The sequence below is a fragment of the Macaca thibetana genome, chromosome 19 (genome assembly GCF_024542745.1).
Source record: "Macaca thibetana thibetana isolate TM-01 chromosome 19, ASM2454274v1, whole genome shotgun sequence".
Classification (NCBI taxonomy): Eukaryota; Metazoa; Chordata; class Mammalia; order Primates; family Cercopithecidae; genus Macaca; species Macaca thibetana.
The window spans coordinates 35,648,397-35,662,635 of record NC_065596.1 but is presented as its reverse complement, the minus strand read 5'-3'; the positions used below and the strand labels follow the sequence as shown (position 1 = coordinate 35,662,635).

Genomic DNA, 14,239 nt, shown 5'->3' with positions numbered 1-14,239 from the left:
CTGCAGTGTGCCCCAGGGAACCCACTCCTAGTGGTAGAAGCCGGGTCCTCCTTACATTCATCTCCAGAGCCTGTGAGCGCTCCCTCCTTCCAGGTGGAGGAACAGAAGACACTATCCGTGCGGCAATTCCACTACCAGGCCTGGCCAGACCACGGCGTTCCCTCCTCCCCAGACATCTTGCTGGCTTTCTGGAGGATTCTCCGGCAGTGGCTGGATCAGACCACGGAGGGAGGCCCACCCATTGTACACTGCAGGTGGGGACCAGCCCAGGACCCTTGGTCTTGAGAGAACCGCTCCCTTGGGGCTCAGACGATGTTATTAGATGGGACCCTGGGAACTTACAGGGGAGGTGGAAGAGGGAGAGAAGGAGGAGGTGGATGCGGAAGATAAAGGGGGATGTGAAGCAGTTAAGGAAAGAAGGAGGGGCCAGGTGCGGTAGCTCACGCCTGTAGTCCCAGCACTTTGGGAGGCCAAGGCAGTCGGATCACGAGGTCAAGAGATTGAAACCATCCTGGCTAACACAGTGAAACCCCATCTCTACTAAAAATACAAAAATTTAGCCGGGCGTGGTGGTGGGTGCCTGTAGTCCCAGCTCCTGGGGAGGCTGAGGCAGGAGAATGGCGTGAACCCGGGAGGCGGAGCTTGCAGTAAGCCGAGAACCTGCCACTGCACTCCAGCCTGGGCGACAGAGCGAGACTCTGTCTCAAAAAAAAAAAAAAAAGAAAGAAAGAAAAGGAAGATAAGGATGAAAAGATGGGAATGAAAGATGAAAAGGCAGGCCAGGTGCGGTGGCTCACGCCTGTAAATCCCAGCCCTTTGGGAGGCTGAGGCAGGTGGATCACTTGAGTTCAGGAGTTTGAGACCAGCATGGCCAACATAGCGAAACCCTGTCTCTACTAAACATACAAAAATTAGCCAGGTGTGGTGGCAGGCACCTGTAATCCCAGCTACTCGGGACCCTGAGGTAGGAGAATCGCTTGAACCCGGGAGGCGGAGGTTGCAGTGAGCCGAGGTCACACCACTGCACTCCAGCCTGGGTGACTCTGTCTCAATTTAAGAAAAAAAAAAAAGGAAAAAAAGAAAAATGAAAAGGTAAAGGCAGAGAAAGTTGAATGCAGAAGAGAAGGGAGAAAGGATGAAGACGCAGGATGGAGATGTGGTCACAGATTCTGAGAAACACTGGACACATTTCCTTGTACTGGAGTGCAGGGCCTCCCCCGTCAACTGCTTCCCTGATACTTATTTTTGTTTTGTTTTATTTTATTTTATTTTATTTTATTTTATTTGAGATGGAGTCTTGCCCCATCGCCTAGGCTGGAGTGCAATGGCACAATCTCAGCTCACTGCAACCTCTGCCTTCCAGGTTCAAGCAATTCTCCTGTCTCAGCCTCCTGAGTAGCTGGGTTTACAGATGCTCACCCCTGCACCCGGCTAATATTTGTAATTTTAGTAGAGATGGGGTTTCACCATGTTGGCCAGGCTGGTCTCGAACTCCTGACCTCGTGATCCGCCCGCCTCGGCCTCCCAAAGTGCTGGGATGACAGGCGTGAGCCACCACACCTGACGCTTTCCTGATATTTATGCTGAAGTCCCGTAGGTCAGATTTCACCTGACGGTAACTATTAGAGAGATGAGGAAGAGTGACAGCCCCTGAGACTGGGGCTCTGGTTTCAGTGACAGTGAACCTTTACACACTCCTACTGTTTCTCATAACATCCTCATGGCAAAATTGTCCTCCCCATTTTATTTTATTTATTTATTTATTTGTTTATTTTGGAGGCGGAGTTTCGCTCTCGTTGCCCAGGCTGGAGGGCAATGGAGCGATCTCGGCTCACTGCAACCTCCGCCTCCCAGGTTCAAGCGATTCTCCTGCCTCAGCCTCCTGAGTAGCTGGGATTACAGGCGTGTGCCACCACGCCTGGCTAATTTTGTATTTTTAGTAGACACGGGGTTTTACCGTGTTGATCAGGCTGGTCTCGAACTCCCAACCCCAGGTGATCCGACCACCTCAGCCTCCCACATTGCTGGGATTACAGGCGTGAACCACCGCGCCCGGCAATGTCCCCCCATTTTAGAGTTGAGTGGATATCATTACATCATTCCATTAGTATACGTGTCCAGAAGCATATCTAGAACAGCCAAAGCAACAGACACTAAACAGATTAGTAGCTTCCAGGCCCTGGAGGGAGACAGGGAATGGGGAGAGGCAGCCTAATGGGCGTGGTGTCTGCTTTAGGGGTGATGAAAGTGTTTTGCAAGTAGATAGAAGTGGAGGCTGCACAATGTTGTGAGTGTGGTAAATTGCTTGCATTCAAATAGCTAAATTTTTTTTCTTTTTTTTTTGGAGACAGAGTCTCGCTGTGTCACCCAGGCTGGAGAGCAATGGCTTGATCTCAGCTCACTGTAACCTCCGCCTCCTGGGTTCAAGCGATTCTCCTGTCTCGGCCTCCTGAGTAGCTGGAAATACAGGCGCCTGCCATCCCACCTGGCTAATTTTGGTATTTTTAGTAGAGATGGGGTTTCTCCATGTTGGCCAGGCTTGTCTCCAATGCCTGACCTCAGGTGATCTGCCCACTTCAGCCTCCCAACGTGCTGGGATTGCAGGCGTGAGCCACTGTGCCCAGCCTAAAATAGTTAATTTTTTTTTTTTTTTTTTTTTTTTTTTTTTTTTTTTTTTGAGATGGAGTCTCGCTCTGTCACCCAGGCTGGAGTGAAGTGGTGTGATCTTGGCTCACTGCAACCTCTGCCTCCCGGGTTCAAGCGATTCCCCTGCCTCAGCCTCTCGAGTTGCTGGGACTACAGGAGCATGCCACCATGCCTGGCTAATTTTTTTTTTTTTTTTTTTTTTTGTATTTTAGTAGAGATGGAGTTTCACCATGTTGGCCAGGATGGTCTTGATCTCCTCACCTCGTGATCCACCCACCTCGGCCTCCCAAAGTGCTGGGGTTACAGGCGTGAGCCACTGTGCCCAACCTAAAACAGCTAATGTTTTCACGGGGCACGGTGGCTCATGCCTGTAATCCCAGCACTTTGGGGGACTGAGGTGGGAGGATCACTTGAGTCCAGGAGTTTGAGACCAGCCTGGGCAACATGGCAAGACCCTGTCTCTATAAAAACATTTAATAAGTTAGCCAGATGCAGTGGTGTGTGCCTATGATCCAAGCTACTCAGGAGGCTGAGACAGGAGGTTCACTTGAGCCCAGGAGGTCAAGGGTGCAGTGAGCCGAGGTCATGCCACTGCACTCCAGCCTGCGTGACAAACAAAACAAAACGAAAGACTAATTTTGTGTTTAAAGGAATTATTCAATTATTGGCTGGAGAGTTCTTCTTCCTGTGTTTGAACCCCAGCTCTGTCACTTATTAGCTGAGTGGCCTGGGGTATGGGACTTCACCTCACTCAGCCTCCATTTCCCCATCTGTACAAAGGATGTGCTAGTACATCCCACTTCTTAGGTTTGGGAGGAGCGAAGAAGGCCCATCAGGCACTCAGAACAGAGCCTAACAGATGGAAGGAACTCTAGGCATAGTTTTGTTGTTATTGCTGTTGTTGCTGTTGTTGTTTTTTGAGATGGAGCTTTGCTCTTGTTACCCAGGCCGGAGTGCAATGGTGCGATCTCAGCCCACTGCAACCTCCACCTCCTGGGTTCAAGCAATTCTTCACCTCAGCCTCCCAAGTAGCTGGGATTACAGGGGTGCGCCACCACACCCAGCTAATTTTTGTATTCTTAGTAGAGACAGTGTTTCGCTAGGTTGGCCAGGCTGGTCTCGACCTCCTGACCTTGGGTGATCTACTGGCCTTGGCCTCCCAAAGTGCTGGGATTACAGGTATGAGCAGGCATAGTTATTGTCATCATTCAAACACAGATCCCTCCAATCAGCCATGACCCCGGACCCTCGCACTCCTGCCGCCTTGGTCTGACCCTTCCCTTGTTCTGCCTAGCGCTGGCGTGGGTCGCACAGGTACCCTCATTGCCCTGGACGTCCTGCTCCGGCAGCTGCAGTCCCAGGGTCTCCTTGGGCCCTTCAGCTTTGTGAGGAAGATGAGAGAGAGCCGGCCGTTGATGGTGCAGACTGAGGTGAGGCAGCCCCTCAGCCACACAGGATGGGAGTCGGTGGGTGGAGGTACCCTGGGGCTCCACACAGCCCAGATTTGGGGGGAGGCCCCTCACTCCCATGCCCGTTTCCCAGGCTCAGTACGTGTTCCTGCACCAGTGCATCCTGCGGTTCCTCCAACAGTCAGCCCAGGCCCCAGCCAAGAAGGAAGTCATTTATGAGAGTGTCGAAAATCTCATCTATGAGAATGTGGCCGCCATCCAGGCCCACAAGTTGGAGGTCTAAGTGACGAGAGGGCTGGGTCGGCAGCCCAGGCATCCTCAAGCTCTGAACGCCCACTTGAGCCCAGATTCCTAGAAGAGCAGAGGGCTGGGTTCCCAGACTCCTAGGTGCTGTGGGAGGAGGAGACTGGGATCCCAAACTCTGGTTTCCCCAGGACAGAGTGGTCTGATGGGCTTCAGATGAACCCTATGGGAGCTGGGGATCTGGATTTCTGGTTCCTTGAAGGAGAGAGATGGTAGCTTGGATTTCCTAGGTCTTTCAGGGAGGAGGAAGCTGGGAGTCCAGGATACGGGAAGAAACAGACTGGAGCCTGGATTCTGAGGCAGGAAGGAATTTGGGTCTGGAGTTCTGGCTACTTGAGGACCAAAGGCAGGCAGGATCCTGCCTTGCTTTTACTTCAGAAACCAAATCAGTCTTCTATAATCTGAGGTCGGAGGGAGTCCCTGTGCCCAAGGTCTCCCTGCACCCCACCATCCACATATATTTTTCCTTCTATCCCATAATTTATTAAATCACTGTTCTCCCCAGAGACAGTTGTCCCATGGATTTCTGGGTCCGGAAATAATATTGGGTTGGGAGTAGGGACGGGTTCCTGGTATCTAGGGATAGAGGCAAACGTCCAGGAGGGGACTAGAGGGACCCATACATTGGCACATGAAAAAATGTAGGTTTGGGTGGTTGAGTCTCTCAGAGAAGGCAGAGTCCAGACGTCTGTGTCCAGGATCTGGGCAGCATGGACAGGGCTCGCTGGAGCTAGGTGCTTGGGGACTTGCTTTCTGAGCTTTTCTTTTACTCTTTTTGTTGTTGTTGTTGTTGTTGTTTTGTTGTTTTTGTTTTTGAGACATGATATTGCTTTGTTGCCCAGTCTGGAGTGCAGTGGCTTACCGCAGGCTTGACCTCCCGGGCCCAGGTTATCTTCCCACCTCAGCCTCTAGAGTAGCTGTGATCACAGGTACGCACCACCACGCCAGACTCAGTTTTGTAGAGACGGGATTTTGCTGTGTTGCCCAGACTGGTCTCCAGCTCCCGGGCTCAAGCATTCCTCCTGCTTCGACCTCCCAAACTGCTGAGATTACAGGTGTGAGTCACCGCACTGGCCGCCTCTTGGGACTGGTGTTAGGCGATCTTAGAGGGCGATGTCTGGGGGCTGATAGCTGGGTACTTTGAGGCTGAACCCCACAGAGTCTGGGTCTCCAGTGAGCGTCTAGGGTCTCCTAGGTCCTAGGACTGAGTATTCTGGCATGCCGTTCTTCGGGCTATACAGGGTGTGTGTCGTGTGTGTTGGGGCGGGAGGAGTGGAGTGGTCTGGACGGCCAAAGACTGGACCAGAAGGCAGAAAATTCTAAGGCACCAGGATAAATATCTGTGGGCGTCACCGAGGTTCCCCGGTGGAGGCGGGAGGAGGGGCGGGGCGGGGCTTTCCGCCTACCCGAGACCAAATACGGGCACACACAATACACACCACACACGCGCGCACACGCACACGGGCACACACGCGCGCACGGGATCTGGCTTCGCTCCGCGGCTCCCCCGCCCGGCCGAGCTCCGCGATCAGCACCCGGGACAGCGCCACCGCCCACGTGCGGGGGGCGGGGTCCGGGCGGGGCTGGCGCCTCCGCGTCTCCCGGGAGCGTCCCGTCCAGCCGCCGAGCAGGTAGGAGCTGCTGGGACCCCCGCCCTCAGCCCATCCGCATCCGCATCCCTAGAGGCAAGGGGTGTGGGAGTGGGGGCTGGGGCACTGGGGGGACCAACAGAGACAGTGGGAGGGCTGGAGCCTGAAGCGGAGAGACACAGATTTGGGGACGCGAGTCAGGTATGAAGAAGACAAAGAGCCGAGGGCGCGGAAGGGGGCGCAGGCGCAACGAAGGGGGAGAGACCCTGGGGACAGAGGCCAGGCGATAGGCAAGAGAGACGGGCAGAATGGGGAGGCAGACACAGGGAAGACGCCTATTTGGGGTCAAGAGACAGCGTGGAGACCGAGGCGGTCACGAGAGCTTGTGTGAAGACAGCACGGATGCGTGGAGAGACCAACAGGCCAAGAAGGATGAGGGGGGCTCAGCACAGGCACCGGGCAGCCCCCGACCCGCCCTCCAGCAAAACGGGGGAGAGGGAAGAGGGAACCTGCATCTCAGCTCCCAGGACCAGGTGCGGAGGGAGCAGTCGGCTGTGGCCGCTCGGACCACAGGCTGCCCCTCCCCACCTCGCGGGACCTCAGGATCCCAGTCGGGCTCTCGGGGGGTTCCCAGGCACCAGTGGGCCCCGGAGCGAGCCTGCCCCGCCGGGACTCCGCGTCTGTGCGTCAGCCCCGCCCGTTGTCCTGGCAACAGACCGTTGCCCGGGCAACCAGCTTTGCTCCCACCCCGCTCGAGAGGAGCCAGGCTGTTGCTCTGGGCAACGCGGTCTGCTGGTTCCCACGCCTGCCTTCGCCCGCTTCCGGTTCAGGCCCTGCGGAGGGGCGAGGACAAGGCAGAAGTCAGCGGGATGCCTGTGGGGCCGTGGAGGAAGAGGGTATCCCTTTGGGATTCAACTAGGTCCTGGACACCCCCCTCTCAAGCGCAGGGAGGCTGAAACTACAACTCCCAGCATGACTCGCGGTGGCTGTCCGGTTTCTGCGCGGCTGTTCGTGCATGGGCCTCATGGGAGTTGGAGTTCTTTGTTGTGCGTGGGGCTCAATGGACGTCTGGGGTGGGAATGGGGGACTAGGGTGCTTGAGTGCCTCTGCAGAAAAGACTCTAGGAACCCGCCACCATGTTCCCGGAGCCCCCAACCCCGGGGCCTCCATCGCCCGACACGCCTCCCGACTCCAGTCGCATCAGCCACAGCCCCGGTGAGCAAGACCCGGGGGAAGACGGTGGGGGGGGGGGGGGGGCGAGCAGAGAGAAAGCCTGGCCAGGATTCCGAGGGGCAGGATTCGGACGGGTGTACTCGGGCAGGCGGGCTGGAAAATCCGGCTGGGATTCCGGGTCGTCATCCTGGACTAGAACGCGAAAGAAATCGGGAAAAAGGAAGGAACAGGCCGGGCGCGGTGGCTCAAGCCTGTAATCCCAGCACTTTGGGAGGCCGAGACGGGTGGATCACTAGGTCAGGAGATCGAGACCATCCTGGCTAACACGGTGAAACCCCGTCTCTACTAAAAAATACAAAAAACTAGCCGGGCGAGGTGGCGGGCGCCTGTAGTCCCAGCTACTCAGGAGGCTGAGACAGGAGAATGGCCCGAACCCGGGAGGCGGAGCTTGCAGTGAGCTGAGATCCGGCCACTACACTCCAGCCTGGGCGACAGAGCGAGACTCCGTCTCAAAAAAATAAATAAATAAAAAGGAAGGAACAAAATTGCAACAAAAATCGAAACCGGATCGAGGGGTGTTGCATGGAATGGGATCTTAGAATTGGAAGGTCCACCTAGCCCTTCTTTTACAGATAAGGAAACTGAGGCCCGATGAGGAGCAGGGCTTCTTCTAAAAAGCATCAGGAGTTGAGCAGAAATGGGGGGCGGGGGCGGGTAAGGAAAGGCAGAACTAACAGGCAAGCAAATCCAGATGGTATCAGCCTGGGTTAGGGCATCGAATCTCTCTATAGGCCACATTAGGTGGAAGAAAAACGCGGAAAGAAATGGAATGAAAATGGCTGGAGGGAAAAGGACGCCAGCATTCCAGCTTCCGCGTGCTGCCCAGGCCTCAGTGTGTGTTGTCTCCACCCCTCTGCAGTGCCCCCCTGGGCCCTGGCCACCATCGTGCTGGTCTCAAGCCTCCTCGTCTTGAGCTGCTGTTTCTGTCTCTACCGGAAGTGCTGTCGGAGGCGGACGGGCAAGAAGAGCCAGGCCCAAGCCCAGGTCCACCTTCAGGAAGTGAAGGGGCTGGGCCAGAGTTACATAGACAAGGTGTGGCCCAGCCCAGCCCCTCTACCCGGCCCCTTCCCGCACCCTGCTCCTCTCAATGGCCCAGCGGGTCCCAGTCCCTGCTCCCTTCCCTCCTATAGGAACCCACCTTACTGGCTCATCCTCCCTGTGTGTCTAGCCCTCAACTGGACTCTGGGGACCTGGAGATGGAACAGAACTAGCTGCTGTTCACAAGAACCTCCCAGTCTGGTGGGGTAGTCAGGCACTGACACAGACACTCACCACACAGGGTAATATGTGCCGTTCTACAGGGTCTCATAGGAGCGCAGAAAAGGCATCCCACTGTATAGAAATCTACAGAAACGTATAAATATTTGGCTCTGGGCCAGGTGCGGTGGCTCACACCTGTAATCCTAGCAATTGGGAGGCTGAGGTGGGCAGATTGCCTGAGGTCATGAATTCTAGAGTAGCCTGGGCAACATGATAAAGCCCTGTCTCTACTTAAAATACAAAAAATTAGCCAGGCGTGGTGGCGTGGTATAATCCCAGCTACTGGAGAGGCTGAGGCACTGAAACGGGGAAGTGGAGGCTGCAGTGAGCTGTGATCGCGCCACTGCACTCCAACTTGGGTGACAGAGCAAGATTCTGTCTCCGATAAATATATAAATAAATAAATAAATAAATAAATAAATAAATGGCTTTGAAAGCTGAAAACCAGCTTTGTGCCAGAATACTTTAAAATGTGCTGATTCCTTTTGGAGAATGAGACATATTTACAGTAAGAAAAATTTTAAAACCGAGGGTCAGACACAGGAGCATGGTGGAGGTGACCTCTGCACTGAGACCCAAGGAACAGAGTTAACTGAGACCAGAGAGAAGGACATTCTAGTCCAAGTTGGAGCATGTGTTGAGGCCGCATATCCAGATTCAGGCCCCATATCCAGATTCTGAGGCTTATTTGGGGAACAAAGAGTCATTTTTCACAATAGCTGCACTCTGGAGTGAAGTGTCTGGAGAACTCAGCAGTATCTACGTCATGAGGGTGATGAAAGCTACAAATATGTTTTGAGCATGAGAGGGACAGGGTCAGATGGTGTTAGGATGACTCCTCTGGAACCCCCGTGTAGGACAGATCTGTGGCGAGGAATCCAGGGAGGAGGCCAGTGCAGCAGCAGCCCAGAGAGGATAAAAGAGATTTTCATTGGACGAGGCTGTTGGAATGGAAAGTGGTCACTGCAAGGTCTGAAAATTAAGTCTCTCAGTGCAGAGTGCAATGTTTGCCTGGGAGCCAGACAGCCCTAGGTTTCCAACCAAAAGAGACCATTTCCCGGTTGTGTGACCTTGGAGAATTCACTGTCCCTCTCTGAACCTCAAGTTTGCAGTCACTAACTTGGTATTTCCCCTCCTTCCTTCTCAATAAGGAGCTGTTACAATTAGTATCCATAAAGGGTCCTGGTGTCTAGCCCCATCCCTATCCCTTAAACCAGTGATGTTCAAAGACTGCAGCAGAATCACACAGGGTACTTGTTGAAATGCAAATTCTGGAGCTAGCACCTTACCTGTTGAGTCAGCATCCCTGAAGAGGTGACCTCAGGCGTTTTGTCACAGGACTCAGGGGAATTCAGGTTTACATTGAATTTTAAGAATTGCTGTCCTAGGTTAAGGAGACCTTCTGCTTTTTCATTCTACTTTAGAATAGCAAATACACAGTAAATATGCCATTTCTCCTCCATGTTTTGCTGTGCTAAGATCACAAGTAAACATGGCAGTTTGGACTAGCACCCCGATACATCCATTAGCATGTGAAATACAACCTGCATTATTCCTGTGGGCAATGGGACACTATTAGTACTTGTTTTAATCTAAGCATGACAAACACATGTCTAGTCCCTGCCCATAGCAGACACCACTAATCAAACATTCACAAACATACTGCATCTGTGTTATCATGTCTATTTCCTGCCTGTGGCAGACATCTCTAGTCAAATACTGACTCTGCTTAGCCTGTGAGCGCTCAGGTATAGCCCAAGGGACTTGTGAGCCTCTCTTGGCTTCTGAACCTGAAGGATACTGAAATCAGGGGAAGACTTCACCTACCCTTACCCCTGGCTCCCTAAGGTGCAGCCAGAAGTGGAGGAGCTGGAGCCAGCACCATCCGGGCCAGGGCAGCAGGTGGCAGACAAGCATGAGCTAGGACGACTGCAGTACTCCCTGGATTATGACTTCCAGAGTGGCCAGGTGGGTGTGGAGGAAGGGGATGCTTTGGAGGGAGGGTCCCAGGGGTTCTAACCACTTCTGAAAGGAGCCATGGAAGGGAGGCTAAGACTAGTGTTCCCCGCCTCCCCCACTGTGCCTGGGCCCTGCAGCTGCTGGTGGGCATTCTGCAAGCAGAGGGATTGGCAGCCTTGGATCTGGGTGGCTCCTCGGACCCCTACGTGCGGGTCTACCTGCTGCCGGACAAACGGAGGCGGTACGAGACCAAGGTGCATCGGCAGACGCTGAACCCTCACTTTGGGGAGACCTTTGCCTTCAAGGTGAGCTCCTGCCCTCAGGCCCCGTGTTCCATAGCCTGCGCCCGGTCCCTGGAACACTGAGGACCGACCCCTTCCACCTTTCCTGAAGGCGGCCACAGCTCAGGTGGCAGCTACCCGCTCTGGGGCTATTATTCCACTGGACTCTGGGCACTGCTGACTCCTGGGCTGTAGCCTGGTCCTTGGGCAGTACCATTTGGGTTCCACTGACCCGTGTTTTTTTTCCCCATGGATCCCTGGACTTCCCCATTTGAGTTCCCCCAACTGTTCGCTTGGACCCTCGCTGCCTCACTCCACGCCTGCCTTATGGATGTGCTGCGCCTAACCCTATGTCTGACTTCCTGCTCTCTACTGCGGATTCTCTGTGCACTCCAGGTCCCCTACGTGGAGCTGGGGGGCAGGGTGCTGGTCATGGCGGTGTACGACTTCGACCGCTTCTCTCGCAACGACGCCATCGGGGAGGTGCGGGTCCCCATGAGCTCCGTGGACCTGGGGCGGCCGGTGCAGACCTGGCGGGAGCTGCAGGCTGCTCCGCGGGAGGAGGTGAGCATGCGCGGCCACGCCCCGAGCCACGCCCCAGGCCCCGCCCACAACATCTTGAGCCAATCAGATCATAGGCCTTCCAGACCCTCGGGGCGGCGTGGATTGTACCCTTGGGTCCTTAACTGTGGACCGTTCCATTCCAAAGTGTGGGGAGAAAAGACAAATGGAGGGGGCATGGATGTGGAGCCGGGACTCTGACGATGGGCCCCTCTCCTTCTTTCAGCAGGAGAAACTTGGGGACATCTGCTTCTCCCTCCGCTATGTCCCCACGGCCGGGAAACTCACCGTCATCGTCCTGGAGGCTAAAAACCTGAAGAAGATGGACGTAGGAGGACTGTCAGGTGTGTGGGAAGTAAGGGAGTGGGGTGTGTGGGGATGGCGTGGGGTGGGTTCTCGTTCTGGCAGTTTCTGAGCCCCGAGGGTTTCTTCGGGGACAGGGAGGCCCAGGCTGCCGTGGAAGACATGGATTTTGGGATAGAGCTACGGAGACCCGAAGGGTGTAGGCGGTGTTTCTATGTTGGCCCAAGAACTCAGCAGTGGAGAGCTATAAGACTCCTCCTTCCTCTCCCCAGATCCATACGTTAAGGTCCACCTGCTTCAGGGCGGCAAAAAGGTGCGGAAGAAGAAAACCACCATCAAGAAGAACACTCTGAACCCCTATTACAACGAAGCTTTCAGCTTCGAGGTGCCCTGTGACCAAGTCCAGGTGAGCTCAAACCTGCCGTTCTCCAAAAGCCCAGACCCTTAGTAATCGCCATTGCTAGGCAGAGGGAGACTTTTTAGCATCTCCCTAGAAACCAGGTGAGGGGCTCTGAAGTTATGCCCTCCGTCTGTTTCCTCTTATGAGGACCAGGAAGCCTCCTCTACTCCAGAAGAGACTCCTTAAAATTGGATGTGGGCATCCTATCTGCTCTAAGCAGGATCGGTATGCCCCACCCACTAAGCGGGACCAGGATGCTCCACCCCTAAGCAGGACCAGATGCCCCACCCACTAAGCGGGACCAGGATGCCCCACCCCTAAGCAGGACCAGATGCCCCAACCCAAGCAGGACCAGATGCCCCACCCTAAGCAGGATCAGTATGCCCTACCCCACCAAGCGGGACCAGGATGCCCTGCCCCCAAACGGGACCACAATGCCCCCACTCCTAAGCAGGACCAGATGCCCCACCCCAAGCAGGACCAGGATGCCCCGCGCTAAGCAGGAGCAGGATGCCCCGCCCCCAAGCAGAACCAGAATGTCCCGCCCCCCACGTGGGACCAGGATGCCCCGCCCCAAAACGGGACCAAAATGCCCCACTCCTAAGCAGGACCAGGATGCCCCGCCCCCAAGCAGGACCAGGATGCCCCGCCCCCCACGTGGGACCAGGATGCCCCGCCCCCAAGCGGGACCAGGATGCCCCGCCCCCCACGTGGCACCAGGATGCCCCGCCCCCAAGCGGGACCAGGATGCCCCGCCCTCCTCAGGAATATGGGTCTAAGAAAAAGAGACCTCCCCTTACCTCTTTAGGGATGGCGCCTACCCTAGCTCGGCCCCTGTTAAAGTTCTGCAGCTTTGCGGCTCTTAGGAGGCTGCTCCCCCAAGAGGCGCCGAACACACGCTCTGCAACCTTGTCCTGAGGGTTCATCTCCTTAGAAACCTGGCTGCTCAGGAAGAAAGGCGCCAGAGCCGCCTCCTCACCGCAGGCTCCGTCCCTCCCGTCCCCCTCGCCCGTCCCGAGCTCCGGGGTCCCGAGCCCTCGGGGGGCAGCGAGACGTACCCTCAGCTGTGAAGGTGGCCACTGCCCCTTCCGGGCCTCCTCCCCTCACGCTCCTCTCTCCTCCTCCTCCCGCGCCCACCCCAGAAGGTGCAGGTGGAGCTGACCGTGCTGGACTACGACAAGCTGGGCAAGAACGAGGCCATCGGGAGGGTGGCCGTGGGGGCGGCCGCCGGCGGGGCTGGCCTGCGCCACTGGGCGGACATGCTGGCCAACCCGCGGCGGCCCATTGCCCAGTGGCACTCGCTGCGGCCGCCGGACCGAGTGAGGCTGCTGCCTGCGCCCTGACTCCCACCCGAAGCCGCTGGCCAAGCCTGGACTCTAGCCCCTGACCCCAGACTCCCGAGACCGGCCAAAGCCAAGCCAGCCCTACCCGTAAGCTTCCTCTCCCCATTACCCTCCCCCCACCTTCCACCCCAATCATCTGAACCATTCCTGTCTTCTCACCCCCAACGGTGCCAATCACGACCACGGTCCAGCACACTCCCCCGACCCCCGCGGACACACCCAGACGCCCCAGGGACCCCTGGGAAGGGAAGGCAGCTTGGCTTCTCCTGCCCCTGGGTCCTGCTCCCTGCTTTGACAATCAGCCATCCTCGTCTGCTCTCCTCTCTCTTCCAACACAGCCCGTTCCTGCACTGCTCCTGGGGCCAAATAAATTTTCAGCAACTGCGGTGGCCTGGGCCCATACTCCTTGATGGGGGTGGGCATGGGCTGGGGCCCAAGAGGAAACCTCGTTTGCAGGAATGGGCGCACGCAGGGCAACGTGCACTTCGTCCTGAAAGCCGCTGAGAGAGACTGGCCTGGCCCCATGGACTCCCTCACACTCTCACCCGTTCATTCCTCACTCACCACTCTGAGCCTGGGTTTCCTCCTCTGGAGAATGTTGGGATAATAATAACTCCTGCCACACGTTAGCTGTGAGGAGTCCGCGAGAATTCCCTTGCTTGTCCATGAATTTATCCCCTCGCTTGCTCACCCATGACTCACATCGATTTTCAGACCCATTTCTGCATCCCTCCCTCCCTCTCTTTTTTTCTTCCTTCCATTCCATATTCCTTGAGGTCTTCTGTTGAGTGCTGGGGCCCCAGAATAGATGCAAAGACAGACCTGACCCCCCAAGCGACTTACTGTCATCAAAACAAAGGAGAGGCACGGAGCCAGGGAATAAAATCTCCAGAGCCTGCGAGAGAGGATGGAGTTAAGCAAGGAAAGCCAATGATTTCAACTTCACCTCTTT

The 14,239-nt window shown here is 55.7% G+C and overlaps 2 protein-coding genes across 9 annotated transcripts in view; both read left to right on the top strand.

Annotated features, from left to right (window-relative positions):
* Nucleotides 1-4,864, top strand: part of PTPRH (protein tyrosine phosphatase receptor type H) — a 32,356-nt gene extending 27,492 nt beyond the window's left edge. For all 4 annotated transcript variants that reach the window (XM_050771667.1, XM_050771666.1, XM_050771669.1 and 1 more), the window contains 3 exons: nucleotides 94-254; nucleotides 3,941-4,076; nucleotides 4,189-4,864. In XM_050771667.1, the coding sequence (XP_050627624.1) occupies nucleotides 94-254; nucleotides 3,941-4,076; nucleotides 4,189-4,338 (447 nt within the window). In that variant the 3' untranslated portion in view covers nucleotides 4,339-4,864. The remainder of the gene's footprint in view (nucleotides 1-93; nucleotides 255-3,940; nucleotides 4,077-4,188) is intronic.
* A 986-nt stretch (nucleotides 4,865-5,850) lies between these two features.
* On the top strand, nucleotides 5,851-13,419 carry SYT5 (synaptotagmin 5). 5 transcript variants are annotated; one of them, XM_050771769.1, is made up of 9 exons: nucleotides 5,851-5,989; nucleotides 7,039-7,162; nucleotides 8,040-8,212; nucleotides 10,289-10,408; nucleotides 10,537-10,704; nucleotides 11,077-11,244; nucleotides 11,468-11,585; nucleotides 11,817-11,950; nucleotides 13,087-13,419. In XM_050771769.1, the coding sequence occupies exons 2-9, from the start codon at nucleotides 7,084-7,086 to the stop codon at nucleotides 13,285-13,287; spliced, it is 1,161 nt and encodes a 386-aa protein (XP_050627726.1). In that variant the 5' UTR covers nucleotides 5,851-5,989; nucleotides 7,039-7,083; the 3' UTR covers nucleotides 13,288-13,419. The 5 variants fall into 5 exon arrangements, with proteins under 5 accessions (XP_050627726.1, XP_050627729.1, XP_050627728.1 ...); XM_050771771.1 differs by lacking the exon at nucleotides 5,851-5,989 and having other exon boundaries at nucleotides 7,024-7,162; nucleotides 10,295-10,408; XM_050771770.1 differs by lacking the exon at nucleotides 5,851-5,989 and having other exon boundaries at nucleotides 7,024-7,162; nucleotides 11,471-11,585.
* The last annotated feature ends 820 nt before the right edge of the window (nucleotides 13,420-14,239 follow it).

Excerpts from the sequence above, each read along its gene's own strand:
- SYT5 (XM_050771769.1), top strand. The coding sequence starts at position 7,084 with ATGTTCCCGGAGCCCCCAACCCCGGGGCCTCCATCGCCCGACACGCCT. Across the intron at positions 10,409-10,536 it reads ATGACTTCCAGAGTGGCCAG|CTGCTGGTGGGCATTCTGCA; the intron begins GTGGGTGTGGAG and ends TGGGCCCTGCAG. Across the intron at positions 11,245-11,467 it reads AGGCTGCTCCGCGGGAGGAG|CAGGAGAAACTTGGGGACAT; the intron begins GTGAGCATGCGC and ends TCCTTCTTTCAG.